This window comes from Pelodiscus sinensis, chromosome 24, assembly GCF_052426305.1.
Source record: "Pelodiscus sinensis isolate ZL-2025 chromosome 24, ASM5242630v1, whole genome shotgun sequence".
NCBI classification, from domain to species: Eukaryota; Metazoa; Chordata; order Testudines; family Trionychidae; genus Pelodiscus; species Pelodiscus sinensis.
The window spans coordinates 24,196,121-24,211,521 of record NC_143075.1 but is presented as its reverse complement, the minus strand read 5'-3'; the positions used below and the strand labels follow the sequence as shown (position 1 = coordinate 24,211,521).

Genomic DNA, 15,401 nt, shown 5'->3' with positions numbered 1-15,401 from the left:
GGGGCGGGACGCACGGCAAACCCGGCCGGAGCGTAGCGGAATGGGGGGGGGTCAGACTGCGCGTGCGCAGCAGGTCAGTCACTCCGGTCACAGGCCAGCGCCAGGGTTTCGCTCCAGCCGGAGCTGCCTGGCAACGCCCCAGCCCCGCGGGGTTGGGCTCCTCGGGCCTGGCCGCTGGTAGCAGGGCCCCGCCTCGTTCTCCCCAACGGGCCAAGTGTCCCGTATTCGGCCCCTCCCCCCAGCGTGGCCAGGTCCCTAGGAGTAGTGGGGGCGGGGCGGTGGCTGCTCCCGCAGGGCTCCGCGCTCCCAGCAATGGCCGCCGCGTTCCCTCTGCTGCCCCCTAGCGGCCTTTTGCATCCCCCCCCGGCTCTGCCCCTTCGTGCCTCTAGCGCCCCCCCATCTCCCACTGGGGGTGACCCGGCCCGGGTGCTGCCAGGTCCCAGGGGAGGGGCATGTCCTCTGGCAGGGCGGGAGCAGAGCCCCAGCCGGGAGAGGCAGGTGGACCGGTCCCCTCCGCTGGGGGGGGGGGGGTAGGGAAGTGCCCCCCCACGACACCTAAAGCCTTACAGGTAAGAAGGCTCCAGCTACACAGCGATGGGGATGTGACCGACTCGCCGCGCTCCCCGCTGCCACTATCGGGGGGGGGGCTTCAAAGCGGCAGCACCTGCTGCTCTGAAATGCCACGGGGCGGTGGGGGACTGCTCCCTTTGGCCCCCGGCGCCCGCAGGGCTTTCACCTTTGAAGTGTAGCAATAGTCGATTCAGTGACTCTTTGATTAGCCAAATAATCCAAATTTTACATCCCTACACAGTAATTATGTTTAACAGGAACTTAATCGTAGTTTTGCTGAATTCTGATTGATTACCTTTGAGCTCACTTGAACATGAGCAGATTTTACCAGGAGTCCGGTATTCGATATAGAGAAATAGGTCGGCCTAGAGCACCAGCCCCTTGGGTAAATTTTCCTTCCTGAATATTGACTTCAGGCCAGATTATTAAATGTGAAAGCACTGAGATACTTTTGAAAACAATTTTGTACTTGAAATCTTACAAAAACTGTATTTCTATAAGTAATGTCCCATTATGCATACACAGAAGCACTCACTTTAATTTTCTGCAGACCAGGGAGACACTGAGCAAAGCCGCGGAGGACCTGGCCGGACCCGCGGCGCTTCCAGCTGATCTGGAAGCGGCTGCGAGTCTGGCCCCAGGTCCTCCGCCGCTTTGCTCCGCGTCTCCCTTGTCTGCTGGGGGGGGACGCAGCTAGTACCCCCCCCCAGCAGACCAGGGAGACGTGGAGCAAAGCCCGGGGCCTGTGGTGGAGCAGATGGGGCGCTGCCGGTTGGTCCCGCAGCACCGCTCCTTGGCGCTACTGGACCAACCCGGCAGCACCCTAGCTGCTCTGCCCCAGGAGTCCTGATTCAGCCGCTGCTGATCAGTTTCAGCAGTGGCTGAATCAGGACGCCTGGGGCAGAGCAGCTGGGGTGCTGCTGGGTTGGTCCAGTAGCGCTGAGGAGCGGCCGCGCTACTGGACCAACCCAGCAGCACCCGAGCTGCTCTGCCCCAGGCGTCCCCAAGTTAGCCGCTGCTGAAACTGACCAGTGGCTGACTACAGGAAGCCCGAGGCAGAGTTGCTCTGCCCCGGGCTTCCTGGAATCAGCTGCTGATCAGTTTCAGCAGTGGCTGACTTGGGGACGCCTGGGGTTCTTAAGTTGAATCTGTATGTAAGTCAGAACTGGTGTCCAGATTCAGCTGCTGTTGAAACTGATCAGTTTCAGCAGCGGCTGAATCTGGATGCCAGTTCCGACTTACATACAGATTCAACTTAAGAACAAACCTACAGTCCCTATCTTGTACGTAACCTGGGGACTGCCTGTATATGCCAATGGTGCTTTTCATTTTGGCAGTCCTACTGTTCGATGCTGCCAAAATCCATGCATTCGCTTTGGGTGTTTTTTGTTGGTAGTGTGGGGTTTTGTTTGTTTGTTTGTTTTGCAAAGTCTGGGACACCATACTGACCTCACCAGAGGTGACTCCCTCCTGTTTTTCTGCAGCAGAACAGCTAATGCATGTTCCTTCATCCATGTCTGTAAAACACACATTTGCTGAACACTCGGGCCACAGACTATAACGCTGACTGAGATACAAAATCAGACGTTATTATCTTAAGAGCTCTGGTGTTGATTGTGCGGCTAACACTGCTGTTTTGCCATGACAGGTATTTGCATTGGGATGTCTGCAGCTCCCTGTCTGTGTGTTATGGAGAAGGAGCATTAAGGGAGTTTCTGCAGGGCAACATGCTAAAGGTGTGAAGTTAAAGCACACAAGGTACAGCACCTTCAATCTCAGATTTCACTGCTCAGTCAGTTCAGTTTCAATATGGGGTTGGTTTCAAACAATAAATAGTCTGAAAGGCTATTCATAGAGGCTACGTCTACACTGGCATGATTTTCTGAAAATGCTTTTAACGGAAAAGTTTTCCGTTAAAAGCATTTTCGGAAAAGCACGTCTAGATTGGCAGGGTGCTTTTCCGCAAAAGCACTTTTTGCGGAAAAGCGTCCGTGGCTAATCTAGACGCAGTTTTCCGCAAAAAAGCCCCGATCGCCTTTTTCACGATCGTGGCTTTTTTGCGGAAAACAGTACTATGCTGTCTACACTGGCCCTCTTGCACAAAGATCTTTCGGAAAAAGACTTTTGCCCGAACGGGAGCAGCATAGTTTTTCCGGAAGAGCACTGATGATTTTACATGAGATCATCAGTGCTTTTCCGGAAATTCAAGCGGCCTGTGTAGACAGCTGGCAAGTTTTTCTGCAAAAGCAGATGATTTTGCGGAAAAACTTGCCAGTCTAGACACAGCCAGACTGTTCATGGTGAGAAATTGCTGGATCCCCATGGGCTCTTTAGTCTAGTGGAAATGACTCAGTGAGAACTAATAATTGAAAGCTGAAGCCAAGCAATTTCATGCTAGAAAGGAGCACAAATGTTTGATAGGGACGATGATTAGCCACTGAAACCAATGGCCACAGGAAATGGTGGATTCTCCATCTCTTGATGTCTTCAAATCAACACTGGGTGACTTTCTAGAAAACATGTTGTGGGGAAACAGCTTTGTGCCTGGGTAACTGGACTAAATGTAAGGGCTTGTTCCACAGAGGAGGTCAGACTAGTGTTACCAGATTTAAAAAAAAATACCAGACACACTTGATCTCAAATGGGGGGGAGGGAATGGCTGACAGGAAGCAGGGCTGGCCAGGAGAGAATTGCGGGGGAGCGGGGCTGGTCAGGGGGGAACCAGCTGGGTGGGAGTGGGGTTGGCCGGGAGGGGGTCAGGGGAGCGGGGCTGGCCAAGGGAGATGGGAGGACGGGGGACTGGCCAGCAGGAAGCAGTGCTGGTGGGGGGAGGGGTTGGGGGGAGTGGGGCTGGCTGAGAGAGATGGAGAGGGGAACTGGCCAGTGGGAAACGGCTGGCTGGGAGTGGGTTGAGGAGAGTGGGGCTGGCCAGAGGGGGAACAGAGGGGGGAACCGGCCGGTGGGAAACAGGGCTGGCCGGGAGGGGGTTGGGAGGAGCAGGTCTGGCTGTGGGGGAACCGGCCAGCAGGGAGCGGGGCTGGCCTGGAGGGGGCCAGTGGGAACCAGCCGCCAGGGAGCGGGGCTGGCACAGGCGCACACAGATCCTGGGGTGCTGCCCATCCCACGCACTGTCCCTGCGGGGCACATGAGCCAGTCCGACCCTGAGGATTTCATCTCGGCCCCACCTCCTTCCTCCCTCCCTCTTCTCTACTGTGTAGTTCCGTACTGCCTGGCAGTAGACACGCTCACGCAGCGTGAGCGTGTCTATCAGCCAGGCAGTATGCAACTATGTGCTGATACTCATGATAATAATAAAATGTACTTAATTAGAAAATATCGGACACCTGGCAACCCTAGGTCAGACTGCAGGGCTAACATTCCCCTTGGATACCGTGACAGTGAGATTTTTAAGATCTGATCCTGCAAACATTCACCACACATGTTTAATAATAACCATCTGAATGGTTGCATTGACTTATTTAAATCTCTGTTGTGGAGAGGGTTTATAAAGTATCTCATCTCCTGATGAGAGGGCCTACATCTGTTCTGCAGATAAATAGAGGAAGACTGGGAGCTTTCAATAAAGCAGATTCAATTTAGACACCTACATATCATAGAATCATAGAGCTTGGAAGAGGCCTCTGAAGGTCATCAAGTCCAGCCCCCTGCCGAAAGCAGGACTCACTCCAACTAAATCAACTCAGTCAGGACTTTGTCAATCTGGGACTTAAAAACCTCTAGGAATGGAGATTTTACCCCCTTCTGAGGGAACCCATTCCAGTGCTTCACCACACTCCCAGGGAAATAGTTTTGCCTAATATCCAACCTAGACCTCCCCCACTATAACTTGAGACCATTGCTCCTTAGTCTGCCATCTGTCATTACTGAGAACAGCCTCTCTCCATCCTCTTTGGAATCACCTTCAGGAAGCTGAAGGCTGCTCTCAAATCCCCCCTCACTCTTCTCTTTTAGGCTGCGTCTAGACTGGCATGATTTTGTGGAAATACTTTTAACGGAAAAATTTTTCCGCTAAAAGTATCTCCGCAAAAGAGCGTCTAGATTTGCACGGATGCTTTTGCGCGAAAGCATCCATGCCCAGTATAGACGCGCTTTTGCGCAAGAAAGCTCTGATGGCCATTTTGGCCATCAGGCTTTCTTGCGCAAAAAATTAAGGTGCCTGTTTACACTGGCCTTCTTGCGCAAGTATTCTTGCGCAACAAGCACTGAATTCTTACATTAGAAGTCAGTGCTCTTGCGCAAATTCAAGCAGCCAGTGTAGACAGTTGGCAAGTTTTTGCGCAAAAGTAATTGCTTTTGCGCAAAATCTTGCCAGTCTAGACACACACCCGCAGACTAAACAAACCCAAATCCCTCAGTCTCTCCTCATAGGTCATGTGCTCCATCCCCCTAATCATTTTGGTCGCCCTCTGCTAGACCCTCTCCAGTGCATCCACGTTCTTTCTGTAGTGGCTTGTTTATCAGAAACACTGGACACTCAGAACTGAATCTCATTGTTACAGGTGCAGTAATGGCCTTTATAGAAAATATGCTTTGAAGAAGTTCAGGTATTAGGAGAAATGAATATGGATTTGGGATCTAACTTGCGTGTGCTGTTTGTAGAATATCTAGACTCAAGCATTTGTCCACAATGGCAGAGTCTAGCATGTGTGTCACCAGGGACAGAGTCTGGGGAGAATGGAGGTGTGGAAAGGATTAAAGCCCCTTCTGAAATGTCTCCAATTACCATTCTCCCCTGACAGGCTGCAGGACACCCATGTCTGTCTCCAGCTCAGCCCATGGCCTGAAGAGCCTGAGACAGGAAATGGCTGTGGCGGAGCCAGTGACCTTCAAGGAAGTGGCTGTGTATTTCTCTGAGGAGGAATGGGCTCTGCTGGACACAAGTCAGAGAGACCTCTGCTGGGATGTGATGCAGGAGAATTATGAGTCTGTGAGCTGGCTGGGTAAGGATTCCTATCCCGTCGGGTATCGGGCTAGGTGGGCTTTGGAGCAGCTGGGTTGGGTTTGGTTCAGAGTCCCTCAGTGAGCCTGCCCCCCAATGTCAGGAATATCAGCTTCAGTAATCCTGGCTCTTGTGCAAAAGACTGTCCCCTCCTCGTCCCCTCCCAGGGGAAGCAGGTTCAGGGACATAACAATGGTTCTGCTCTTCCCACACCCAAGATCTCAGTGCGCTTCTGCACCATCTTGCCCATGTTGTGCTTTGGCCAGAGGTGGCAGTGGAAGGCCACAGGCAGGAACGGCAGGTACCATAGATCTGGGTCTAGCTGCTGTTAGTGCCTGTGGGGTCCCCCTTGTGCCAGTGGACTGAGCCCCTGGATGGAAGGTGCAGTTCTCAGTGTCCTTTTCTAGCTGTGGCTGATCTGTAACATGCTGGTCTTCCCAGTGAGAGGGGCTGGGGCTGAGGAAGGGTGGATGAGGCAGTTCATGCTCTGTGGGTGTTCTGTGGGGGTAGCTCTGTAGTAGATAAATGTGAGCAGAGCTGTCCTTGCCTTTCAGGAACGGGCTGGGTTTCCTTTCAAAAGTCCAGCTTTATTCTCTCAGGGGCTCACTTGTCTCTGTGTGCAATGGAGATAATCACTTCATCTGTCTTGTCTTTTTAGAGTGAAATATCTTTGGGTAGAGACTTTTTCTTCCTATATGAATGTCTAGCTTCATGCTCAGGAGACCTGTGTTCAGGTCTCTGTCCCTGCCACAGACTTCCTGTGTGATATTGGTCAAGTCACTTAGACTCTCTGTGTGCAGTTGCCTCTCTCTGCGATAGCTATTATGATGTGTCCCTGTTTCACAGGGCTGGGAAAGGATACCTACACTAAAGAGGGGTGTTGCTTAGCTCCATATCAGTACCCCGATAGCACAGTGGTGTCCTGATTTACTGGACTTCCCAGGTGCTGCTGTGATTGATAATTTTGTTTCCTGTAGTGACTGCAGTGCCATATGAATAGCTGCTAGCGCCATAGAGCATTGTTACGGCTGCTCAGGGTGCCTCTTTCTGGAGCTCTAATGCCAGCGGCACTGGCAGCGTGTGTGGCTTGCCCATGCAGCACAGCTCAGGGTCATTGCTAAAGAAAGACCCAGGCTCCATTCGGAGGCTAAGGTGCTTGGCCAGGTTTATTGTGAAAAGAGCAGGGTGCTAGTGTCCCAGCTCCTCGGGCACAGGTACTGTGAGACTTGTCCCACCCTGTCATGATCATGAGAGATGGCCAGCAGCCTGGGGACTAAAGGGTTAACCCAGGTAGAGTTGGCTAATAGGAATGTAGGTAGGAATTTCAAACTGGGACAAAGGAATTTTGGGGTTTTCCCTTCCTTTGTGTCTGGACAGTTTTCTCTCTAGCTATTGAGGGGGAACAGACACTATGTCTCCCTCCAAGAAAAGACTCTTTCTTCACTATCTGTAAGTAGGGTAGAGTTTAGATAAATCCATTAGGTTTTATTGTTGTATGGTTTGGAAAATGGGATCTGATGTCTGTGCATTTAAAAATGTCTTTTTGCTCTCCTCTGTAACTAAGTTCTAGGCCCATGGTGGGGTTCCTCCATGAGTATATTACGTTATTACTTTCCCATCTAGTCATGCTTGCAACAGGAATATTGTGGTGATGATAAAAGTTCTTTCTCTTTTCTTTTTATTAACCTGCTATTGGTTAATTTTTGTGTCCTGGGTTGTATTTTAGGGGTGAGATTTCCCAAGTGATCTCTCCCCTGATTTTCTTATCATTACTTGGGTGGTGGCAGCAAAGTTTTTATCCCCAAAATCTAGGTTGTTAAGATTTTGGGGGGAAGTTTTATACTAAAGCCTGGAAACATAAAGTTTTGAGGTACTTTTGCTGGCCCCCACTTCTGCATTTATCATGCCAGAGTGGGGAAGGAGCCATGATGCACCCCGACAATGGTACCAGCTCAGTCAACAGCCAGAACGCTGCCCCTCAGCCAGCCCCTCCTGTGACTTTTCCTCTCATACATTGACACAAACAGATGAATGTTACATTCCATGTGTTGCTACCCCCTTAGCCTTCTGCCTGTTTGTTTGAATAAAACATCCGTATCCATTATCTCCTCATCCCTTCTGAGGTGCACAAGGGTCAGTGTGTTTCTGAACCATCTCTTAGGACTGTGTGTTTGCAGTTATTGCAGAGATCGGTGTGTTTATTGCCCTCCTCACCGTTCAGTAATATGCTTGCCTGGTTAGTTGGTACCCAGTGCCCTACCGTTCTGCCAAGGCCTGGCCTGTTCTGGTTAAAAAATGATGGACATAAACAAGATAATCATAGTCATCACATCAGAACATTCCCATTGACACGGCACACAACACACTTTGCACAAGGTTTCTTGGAGTTGTTTAAGAGTGGTAGCACAATGATCTCCATGGTCACAATTTAATTACATGACATCCCAGGGGGATCTTCTAAACACTAAAAGATGGTCCAAGAAGGGGTCGGGCCGATGCTGTGAGGAGCACGCTCACAAGGTACAAATGTGGTAGATTCTGTGCAACCCGAGGTAGGGAAGGGGGGCACCAAATGGCAGGCCAGAAGGGCCACAAGAGGAAGGCTGGGAAACCACACAAAGGCTGCTGCTGCTGGCAGAAAAGAACCGAGGCTGCAAAGGGGGAGCTGAGCAACAGCCACAAGCACCAGAGAAGTAGCACAGCACTGCCCTTGCTGGCCCTGGGAGCAGCCCAACACTGCCCTGGCCAGCTGCTGGAACAGCAGCTGTTGTGGGCAGCTGACAGGGCCCATGAAGGCACAGGCAGTTGGGGTCAGGAGCATAGGCAGGGCCTGAAGCAGCCAGCCAAAGGTTCACTCTAGCTGCGCAGGCAACTTCTTTTGCCTCCTTCTGGCTCTAGTAGAGTATCTGAGCCAAAGAGTGGGGCAAGCTGAGCCCCCCAGCCAGGAGCTTTGTGGACAGAGCCCTTGGGGAGCTTGAGTTCTCCTGTATCCTTTCTCTCCAAGTCCTAGTGACCTGCCGTGTGGCAGCTGCAATCTGAGCCCTGCCTGGGGACCTCAGTGTCAGACCTGCCAACCCTCACTAGAGCTCCCCTTCTGAGCAGTGTGTTCCTGTCCTTCCCTGGGATGAGGGGGATGGAACAGGCCTTGAGGGAGACTTAGTTGTACCCTAGAGAGTGCAACAGAGCACTCAGCTCCCCCAGAGAATGAGCTGGGCCATTCCCGAGGCGGGGGGGCGGATGCACCTTTACTGCAGGTGAGTGTGACCTGGGATCTTGTACCAGCCAGAGCCCAGTCTCTGCAAGGCGGGGAAGGAGCCTCTCTGAGTGGGCAACTCAGATCCTGGGTTTGGAAGCAGTAATGGCACAGATCTTAATGAACAAGAACGTCACTTGTTTAATTGCACCCCGAGCAGGATTTCCAATCTCCAAAGCTCATGTGATCTCCTGGGTGGAACGTGGGGAGGAGTTACAGATCCCAGATCTCCAGGGCTGTGAGGAAGGAGAGATCATCAGACTAACCCACACAGGTGAGGCCTGTCTTCAATTCCAGTCAGATGGTGGAGATGAAGGCTTGGTTCTCCCTTTTGGGAAAAAGTTATGGGGAAGGAGGGTGAACTTAGCTCATGATTATTCAACCTCTCCAGCCATTCTTTGGGCGTGTTCCCCTTTCTGTTCCTCTTTTAGAGTTTTCTTTCAGCTCAGCACAGGGAATGACTCCTCTCTGGATTCTCTCTCTGTCCCAGCAGGTGATGGGACGCTAACAGAGACAGACCCATGAGAAGAGTCTTCAGCAGGAAGGACCGAAGCAAATGGCTCCACGTTGGATATTAGTGGGAAGATCTGAGGGGCATGTCTCTCAGAGTCCTGAGCAAGGAGAGACCTGTGAAAGTCAGTGTAGCCCACAAAGGCAGCAGGGAAACCATTTAGGAGAGGGACAGGGTAAATCCAGTCACAGAAGCAGAGGGGTGAAAACAAACACAGAAACTGTTCAACAGAAAATCCCCCATCAGCAGTTACCCTGCGCTTGCAGTGACTGTGCAATTCTTATTAAACATGAAAGAGCCCACACAGGAGAGAAGCCCTTCAAATGCTCTGATTGTGGGAAAAACTTCAAAGAAAGCTCAGACCTTGATAAACATAAGAGAGCCCACACAGGGAAGAAACCCTTCAGCTGCTCCACTTGTGGGAAAAGCTTCAGTGAGAACTCAAATCTTGTTAGACATATGAGAATACACACAGAGGAGAAACCCTTCAGCTGCTCCGCCTGTGGGAAAAGTTTTAAGGAGAGGTCAGACCTTGTTAAACATGAAAGAACCCACACAGGAGAGAAACCCTTCAGCTGCTCAGACTGTGGGAAAAGATTCAGTGAGAGCTCAGATCTTGTTAGACATAGGAGAACCCACACAGGGGAGAAACCTTTCAGTTGCTCAGACTGTGGGAAAAGCTTCAGTCAGAGTTCAAACCTTGTTGCACATAGGAGAACCCATACAGGAGAGAAACTTTTCAGCTGCTCTGTCTGTGGGAAAAGCTTCAGTGAGAGCGCACTCCTTGTTAAACATAAGAGAACCCACACAGGGGAGAAACCCTTCAGCTGCCCTGACTGTGGGAAAAGCTTCAGTCGGAGTTCAAACCTCGTTGCACATAGGCGAACCCACACAGGAGAGAAACCTTTCAGCTGCTCTGACTGTGGGAAAACCTTCAGTCAGAGATCACACCTTGTTATCCATAGGAGAACGCACACAGGGGATAAACCCTTCAGCTGCTCTGACTGTGGGAAAAGCTTCAAGGAGAGGTCAGACCTTATTAAGCATGAAAGAAGCCACACAGGAGAGAAACCCTTCAGATGCTCTGACTGTGGGAAAAGCTTTAGTTGCAGCTCACACCGTATTGAACATTGGAGAAGCCACAAAGGGGAGAAACCCTTCACCTGCTCTGACTGTGGGAAAAGCTTCAGTCTGCACTCAAATCTTGTTAGACATCAGAGAATTCACACGGGAGAAACCCTTCATCTGCTCTGACTGTGGGAAATGCTTCAGTCGGCGCTCACACCTTATTGATCACCAGATAATACATACAAGAGAGACACCCCATAACTGCACCAATTGTGGAAAAGGCTTCAAACACAGGTCAGATTTTATTAAACATAGCAGAACCCACACAGGGGAGAAACCCTTTAGCTGCTCTGACTGTGGAAAAAGTTTCAGTCAGAGCTCAAATCTTGTTAGACATTGGAGAATCCACACAGAGGAGACATCGTATAACCTGAGTTCCCTTTAAGTCAGGCCTGGGCAAAATATGGCCCGTGGGCCGGATCCAACCCGCCAAGCCACAGGATCTGGCCCGCAGAAGCAGTGGGGAGCCCTAGAAAGGCTCCCCTGCTTTCCCGCTGCCCCTCAAGCCACTTAGCAATAGGAATGTTAAATTCAATTTAATCAACTAATGGACTAGTTGATGGAATTTCCATGAACTGGTCAATAAGCGGGGGAGCCACGGTGGGATTAGCTCCCAGCCCCGGGAGCTAACCCCGCTGCAGCTCTGCCTTTTAAATGTATTAAGAGGCGGCAGGCTCATTAGCTAGCTTCCTGTAGCACCAGCTCCTGGTTCCCCACCCCCACACATACACACACTGCCTCTAATAGAGGCAGCAAGGTGGGAGGGAGCACCTAGTTGAGGGCCTACTTGACTATCTGATAAGATTAAGCTTATGCTCTACTGTTCGCTTACATCCTGCCAGGTCCCATTTCCCTTTAAAACTATAATCCCGGTGGGGAGGTAGAAAACTTCAGGTGCTACCCCCGCTCCTAGCACAATACCATTATCTGGGTTCTGGACAGAAACTGGCCATGGGAGCTGCCTGTTTAAATAACAGGCAGCCACAAAGCACCACACCCTCACCCCTCTGGCTCAGCTCAGCTATTCACACAAGCACATGTCCAGGCAAGCTGGCTGAGAAACATTTTAAGCTCTGTGCTCTGCAGGTAGGCAGACTTGGCTGCTGGCTGGTTTGTCTCCTGGCTAGAGCCTGCCTCTGGCATTCCAGCCCCTCCCTTCCACAACCCTCTGCCCTCCCCCCCTCCTGCCCCCTTACCCTCTCCCAGATCTGGCACCCCAGTCTCCTGCCCCAGGTCACAATCACCTCCCTACCCTAGGTCACATCCCAAAACCCTGCATCCCAGTTCCCTGCCCTAGGTCACAACCACCTCCTTCACCCAGACTCCCTTCCAAACTCCATTTTCCCTCCTGCACCCTAATCCCTTACCTCTAGCTCCCTTCTGCACCCAACCTCCATCCCCAATCCTCCACCTCTTCCATTAATATCATGGAAGAGTGCGGGCCTTGACCACTTTCCAAAATCTTGGAATGACCCCCCATCAAAAATTATTGCCTACCACTGCTTTAAGCTGTGTGGCCATGTGGCTGTTCTGCAGCCTATTCAATGCCATGTGAGTTCTTAGGGCTTTGCTGGGGAGAGATATGTCTACCCACTGATCTCAACCCGGGCCCAGAGCTGCCTTGGCCAGAGGACAGTTGGCTATCCCACAGCCCCAGCCCCAGTGCTGCAATGGCAGGGAGAGGTGTCTCCCCACCCCCTTTCACAGTAGCACCTGAACAGGGAGACAGAGTTCATGGAAGTCTTCTCTCCTGGATGTAGCCTTTCAGTGGCCTACATTCAATCCCCTCTTTCCTTGAGATCACACCCCCAGCTGGAGCCCTCAACCTTCCTCATTTCAAACCTGTATCTCATCCCTGAGGCCCTCATTCCCAGCCCCACCCAGAGCCAGCCCTCTCTCCTGCAACTGATCTCTTTGCCCCAACCCTGAGCCTCCTTTGCACAATCCAAACTGCTGGTCTCCAGTCCTGCCACATTAACTTAGTTCTGTTTACCAATATGGAGATGGTATGTTGCATCTCACTAAATCCAAGCAGGTCCTTATGATCCCCAAAGATTGGCCACATTTCCAGGTCCATTTAGACCTTAGATCCTACCTAAAAGAGCATGCTGTACCAGTCCTTTAGAATCTAAAATCAAAAGATTTATCAATAAAGAAAGAAAGAAAATGTTGAGAGTAAAATTGTTAATTACATATACTAGTTACAATGTTCTTGGTGCAGGCTTGTAGTAGAGATGGAATAAATGGCTATCTTAAATATCTCTGGAGCACATCCTTTGTTAGGGTGGGTCATCAGTCCTTTTGGGCTCAATTTGTTGCAAAGATACTCCTGAAGTGATAAGCTAGAATGAAGACAAAGATAGAGGAACCCCAGGGCTCTCTTTATACCCTTGTCCTTGTGGAGGGAATTCCATTGTTCTCTCTGTGTGAAAGTACCTCCAAAAATGGAGTTTGTCACAAGACCAAGTTACCTGTCCATGCATGACTCAGTCCTTTTAGATAAGTAGCTGTGTCTTATGTGCTGGTGTGAAGTTACACAACAAGTTTTCAGCTGTGAATTGGTACCACTTGAGCTGTATTTTCAGTCAAGTATTGTTATTCATTTGACTAGCAACTCTTTCACAATAGCTGGATGAAACCTGTTGATAATCTCCCAGAAACAAACATATGAAATATAAGTACTGAGCCAATACTCATAACTTCAAGTAAAAAATGATACATGCATACGAGTACAAAAAATATTCTAAAGACAAAAGTATCCGTTATCATTCGTGGTCCATTTTTGTCAATGTTGCAGTCAGATGATTTTAAAAACCATAAATTTCACTTATTTCAGATATTTTAACTTGAAATGTCACGGTGGTGTAAGTGTTGGGGTCCTAACCACTAAAGGAATTGTGGGGTGTGAAGAGGTGTTTAAAGTTTTTTGTTAAGTATCAGAGGGGTAGCTGTGTTAGTCTGAATCTGCAAAAGCAACGAGTAGTCCTGTGGCATCTTAGGGTACGTCTAAACTACATGGCTCCGTCGACGGAGCCATGTAGATTTGTTGTTTTGGCAAAGGGAAATGAAGCGGCGATTTAAATAATCGCTGCTTCATTTAAATTTACATGGCTGCTGCGCTGAGCCGACAAACAGCTGATCAGCTGTTTGTCCGCTCAGCGCGCTAGTCTGGACGCTCCCCTGCCGACATCAAAGCCCTTTGTCGGCAGCCCCGGTAAACCTCATCCCACGAGGAATAACGGGGCTACCGACAAAGGGCTTTAATATCGGCAGGGGAGCGTCCAGACTAGCGCGCTGAGCAGACAAACAGCTGATCAGCTGTTTGTTGGCTCAGCGCGGCAGCCATGTAAATTTAAATGAAGCGGCAATCATTTAAATCGCCGCTTCATTTCCCTTTGCCTATAACCCTAATCTACATGGCTCCGTCGATGGAGCCATGTAGTTTAGACACAGCCTTATAGACTAACAGATTTATTGGAGCATAAGTTTGCATAGGCAAAGACCCACTTCGTCAGATGCATGTGTTGGAAATTCTAGAGGCAGGTATAAATATACAGGCATAACAATACAGGTTATTGTTAGAGAAGATGTGCTATTGCTACTGTTCTGTGCTGCACTGGGAGCTGGGCACCTGGCTAGCAGCCACCACTCTCTGGCCATCTTGCTCTGAAGGCCGGGCAGAAGTAAAGGTGGCAATACAACGATCCCTCTGAAATAAGCTACACAATTGTCTTATGTGGGCACTGATACCCTGCAGTTCTGCCTGTCTACCTGGCCTGTGGAACTGGAAGTATTTCAGGGTATGTCTACACTACCCCGCTAGTTCGAACTAGCGGGGTAATGTAGGCATACTGCACTTGCAAATGAAGCCCGGGATTTGAATTTCCCGGGCTTCATTTGCATAAACTGGGCTCTGCCATTTTTAAATCCCTGCTCGTTCGAACCCCGTGCCGCGTGTAGCCGCGCGGCACGGGGTTCGAACGAGCAGGGATTTAAAAATGGCGGTGCCCAGTTTATGCAAATGAAGCCCGGGAAATTCAAATCCCGGGCTTCATTTGCAAGTGCGGTATGCCTACATTACCCTCCTAGTTCGAACTAGGAGGGTAGTGTAGACATACCCTCAGAGAACAATAATGTTGAGGCCCTGGATTTCACTCTCTTACCTAGCACCTAAAAATTTTCTTCAGGTCCTCTCTCCTACCCTTCCCTATATCACTGGTACCTACATGTACAACGACCACCGGCTCCTTCCCACCTCTACACCTAAATCTAGATAGATGTCTCAAGAGATCCGCTACCCTTGCACCAGACAGGCAAGTTACCATACTGTTCTCCTAGTCATCACTGTCACGTTGCTGAATTGGAGGGAAGCAGCCAGATCGCTGCTGCACCCCTAGGTGGGGGTGTTGGCCCCAGAAATTGGTGTGGGGGGAGCCATGTGGGGTATTGAATGGGAGATTATTGTTTGTTGATCTTATGTATGCTATTTATGTGAGTGTATAATGTCTGTGTGTGTAGGTAGGAATCTGTAATCTGTGTGGAAGCTGAATATTTCTGTGAATGTGGTTAAGCATGGCTATGGACAGGCTGAGTAGCAAAGCCCTGTGGAACAATGACTCTCAATAGGCTATGGACACACCCAAAGAATGGGATTTGTCACCTGAGGGCAGCCAGCAGGAAACATAGAGATTGGCCTCTGACCAGGTGACTTGCTGCATACAAGAAGAGGCCAGGAAGGAGTATAAAGAGGCCATGTGGTCGATGCCATTTTGTTCTCAGCTCAGCACTTCATCCCAGAGGCAGCACTGCAGGGATTGAAGAGCCCGGAAGACCTGTGAACCCATCCTGATCGTAGGATGTGCAATAAGAACTTTTAAACCAGCAGCTGCAACATCTCTGCTAGAGCCTGCATCGAGAACTGGGAGATTCGGTGCATGTAACGTACTGTACTTTAATAACCTTACTCTCATGCTTTTCTT

At 50.2% G+C, this 15,401-nt stretch overlaps 1 protein-coding gene across 1 annotated transcript; it reads left to right on the top strand.

Annotated features, from left to right (window-relative positions):
* The first annotated feature begins 15 nt into the window (after positions 1–15).
* Positions 16–13,507, top strand: LOC102460921 (uncharacterized). The gene is given in 7 exon segments (XM_089773044.1): positions 16–569; positions 2,219–2,328; positions 5,331–5,531; positions 8,944–9,057; positions 9,274–9,302; positions 9,304–10,526; positions 10,528–13,507. Coding segments are annotated over 5 exon segments (1,833 nt in total). The 5' UTR covers positions 16–569; positions 2,219–2,328; positions 5,331–5,344; the 3' UTR covers positions 10,808–13,507.
* Positions 13,508–15,401: the final 1,894 nt, after the last annotated feature.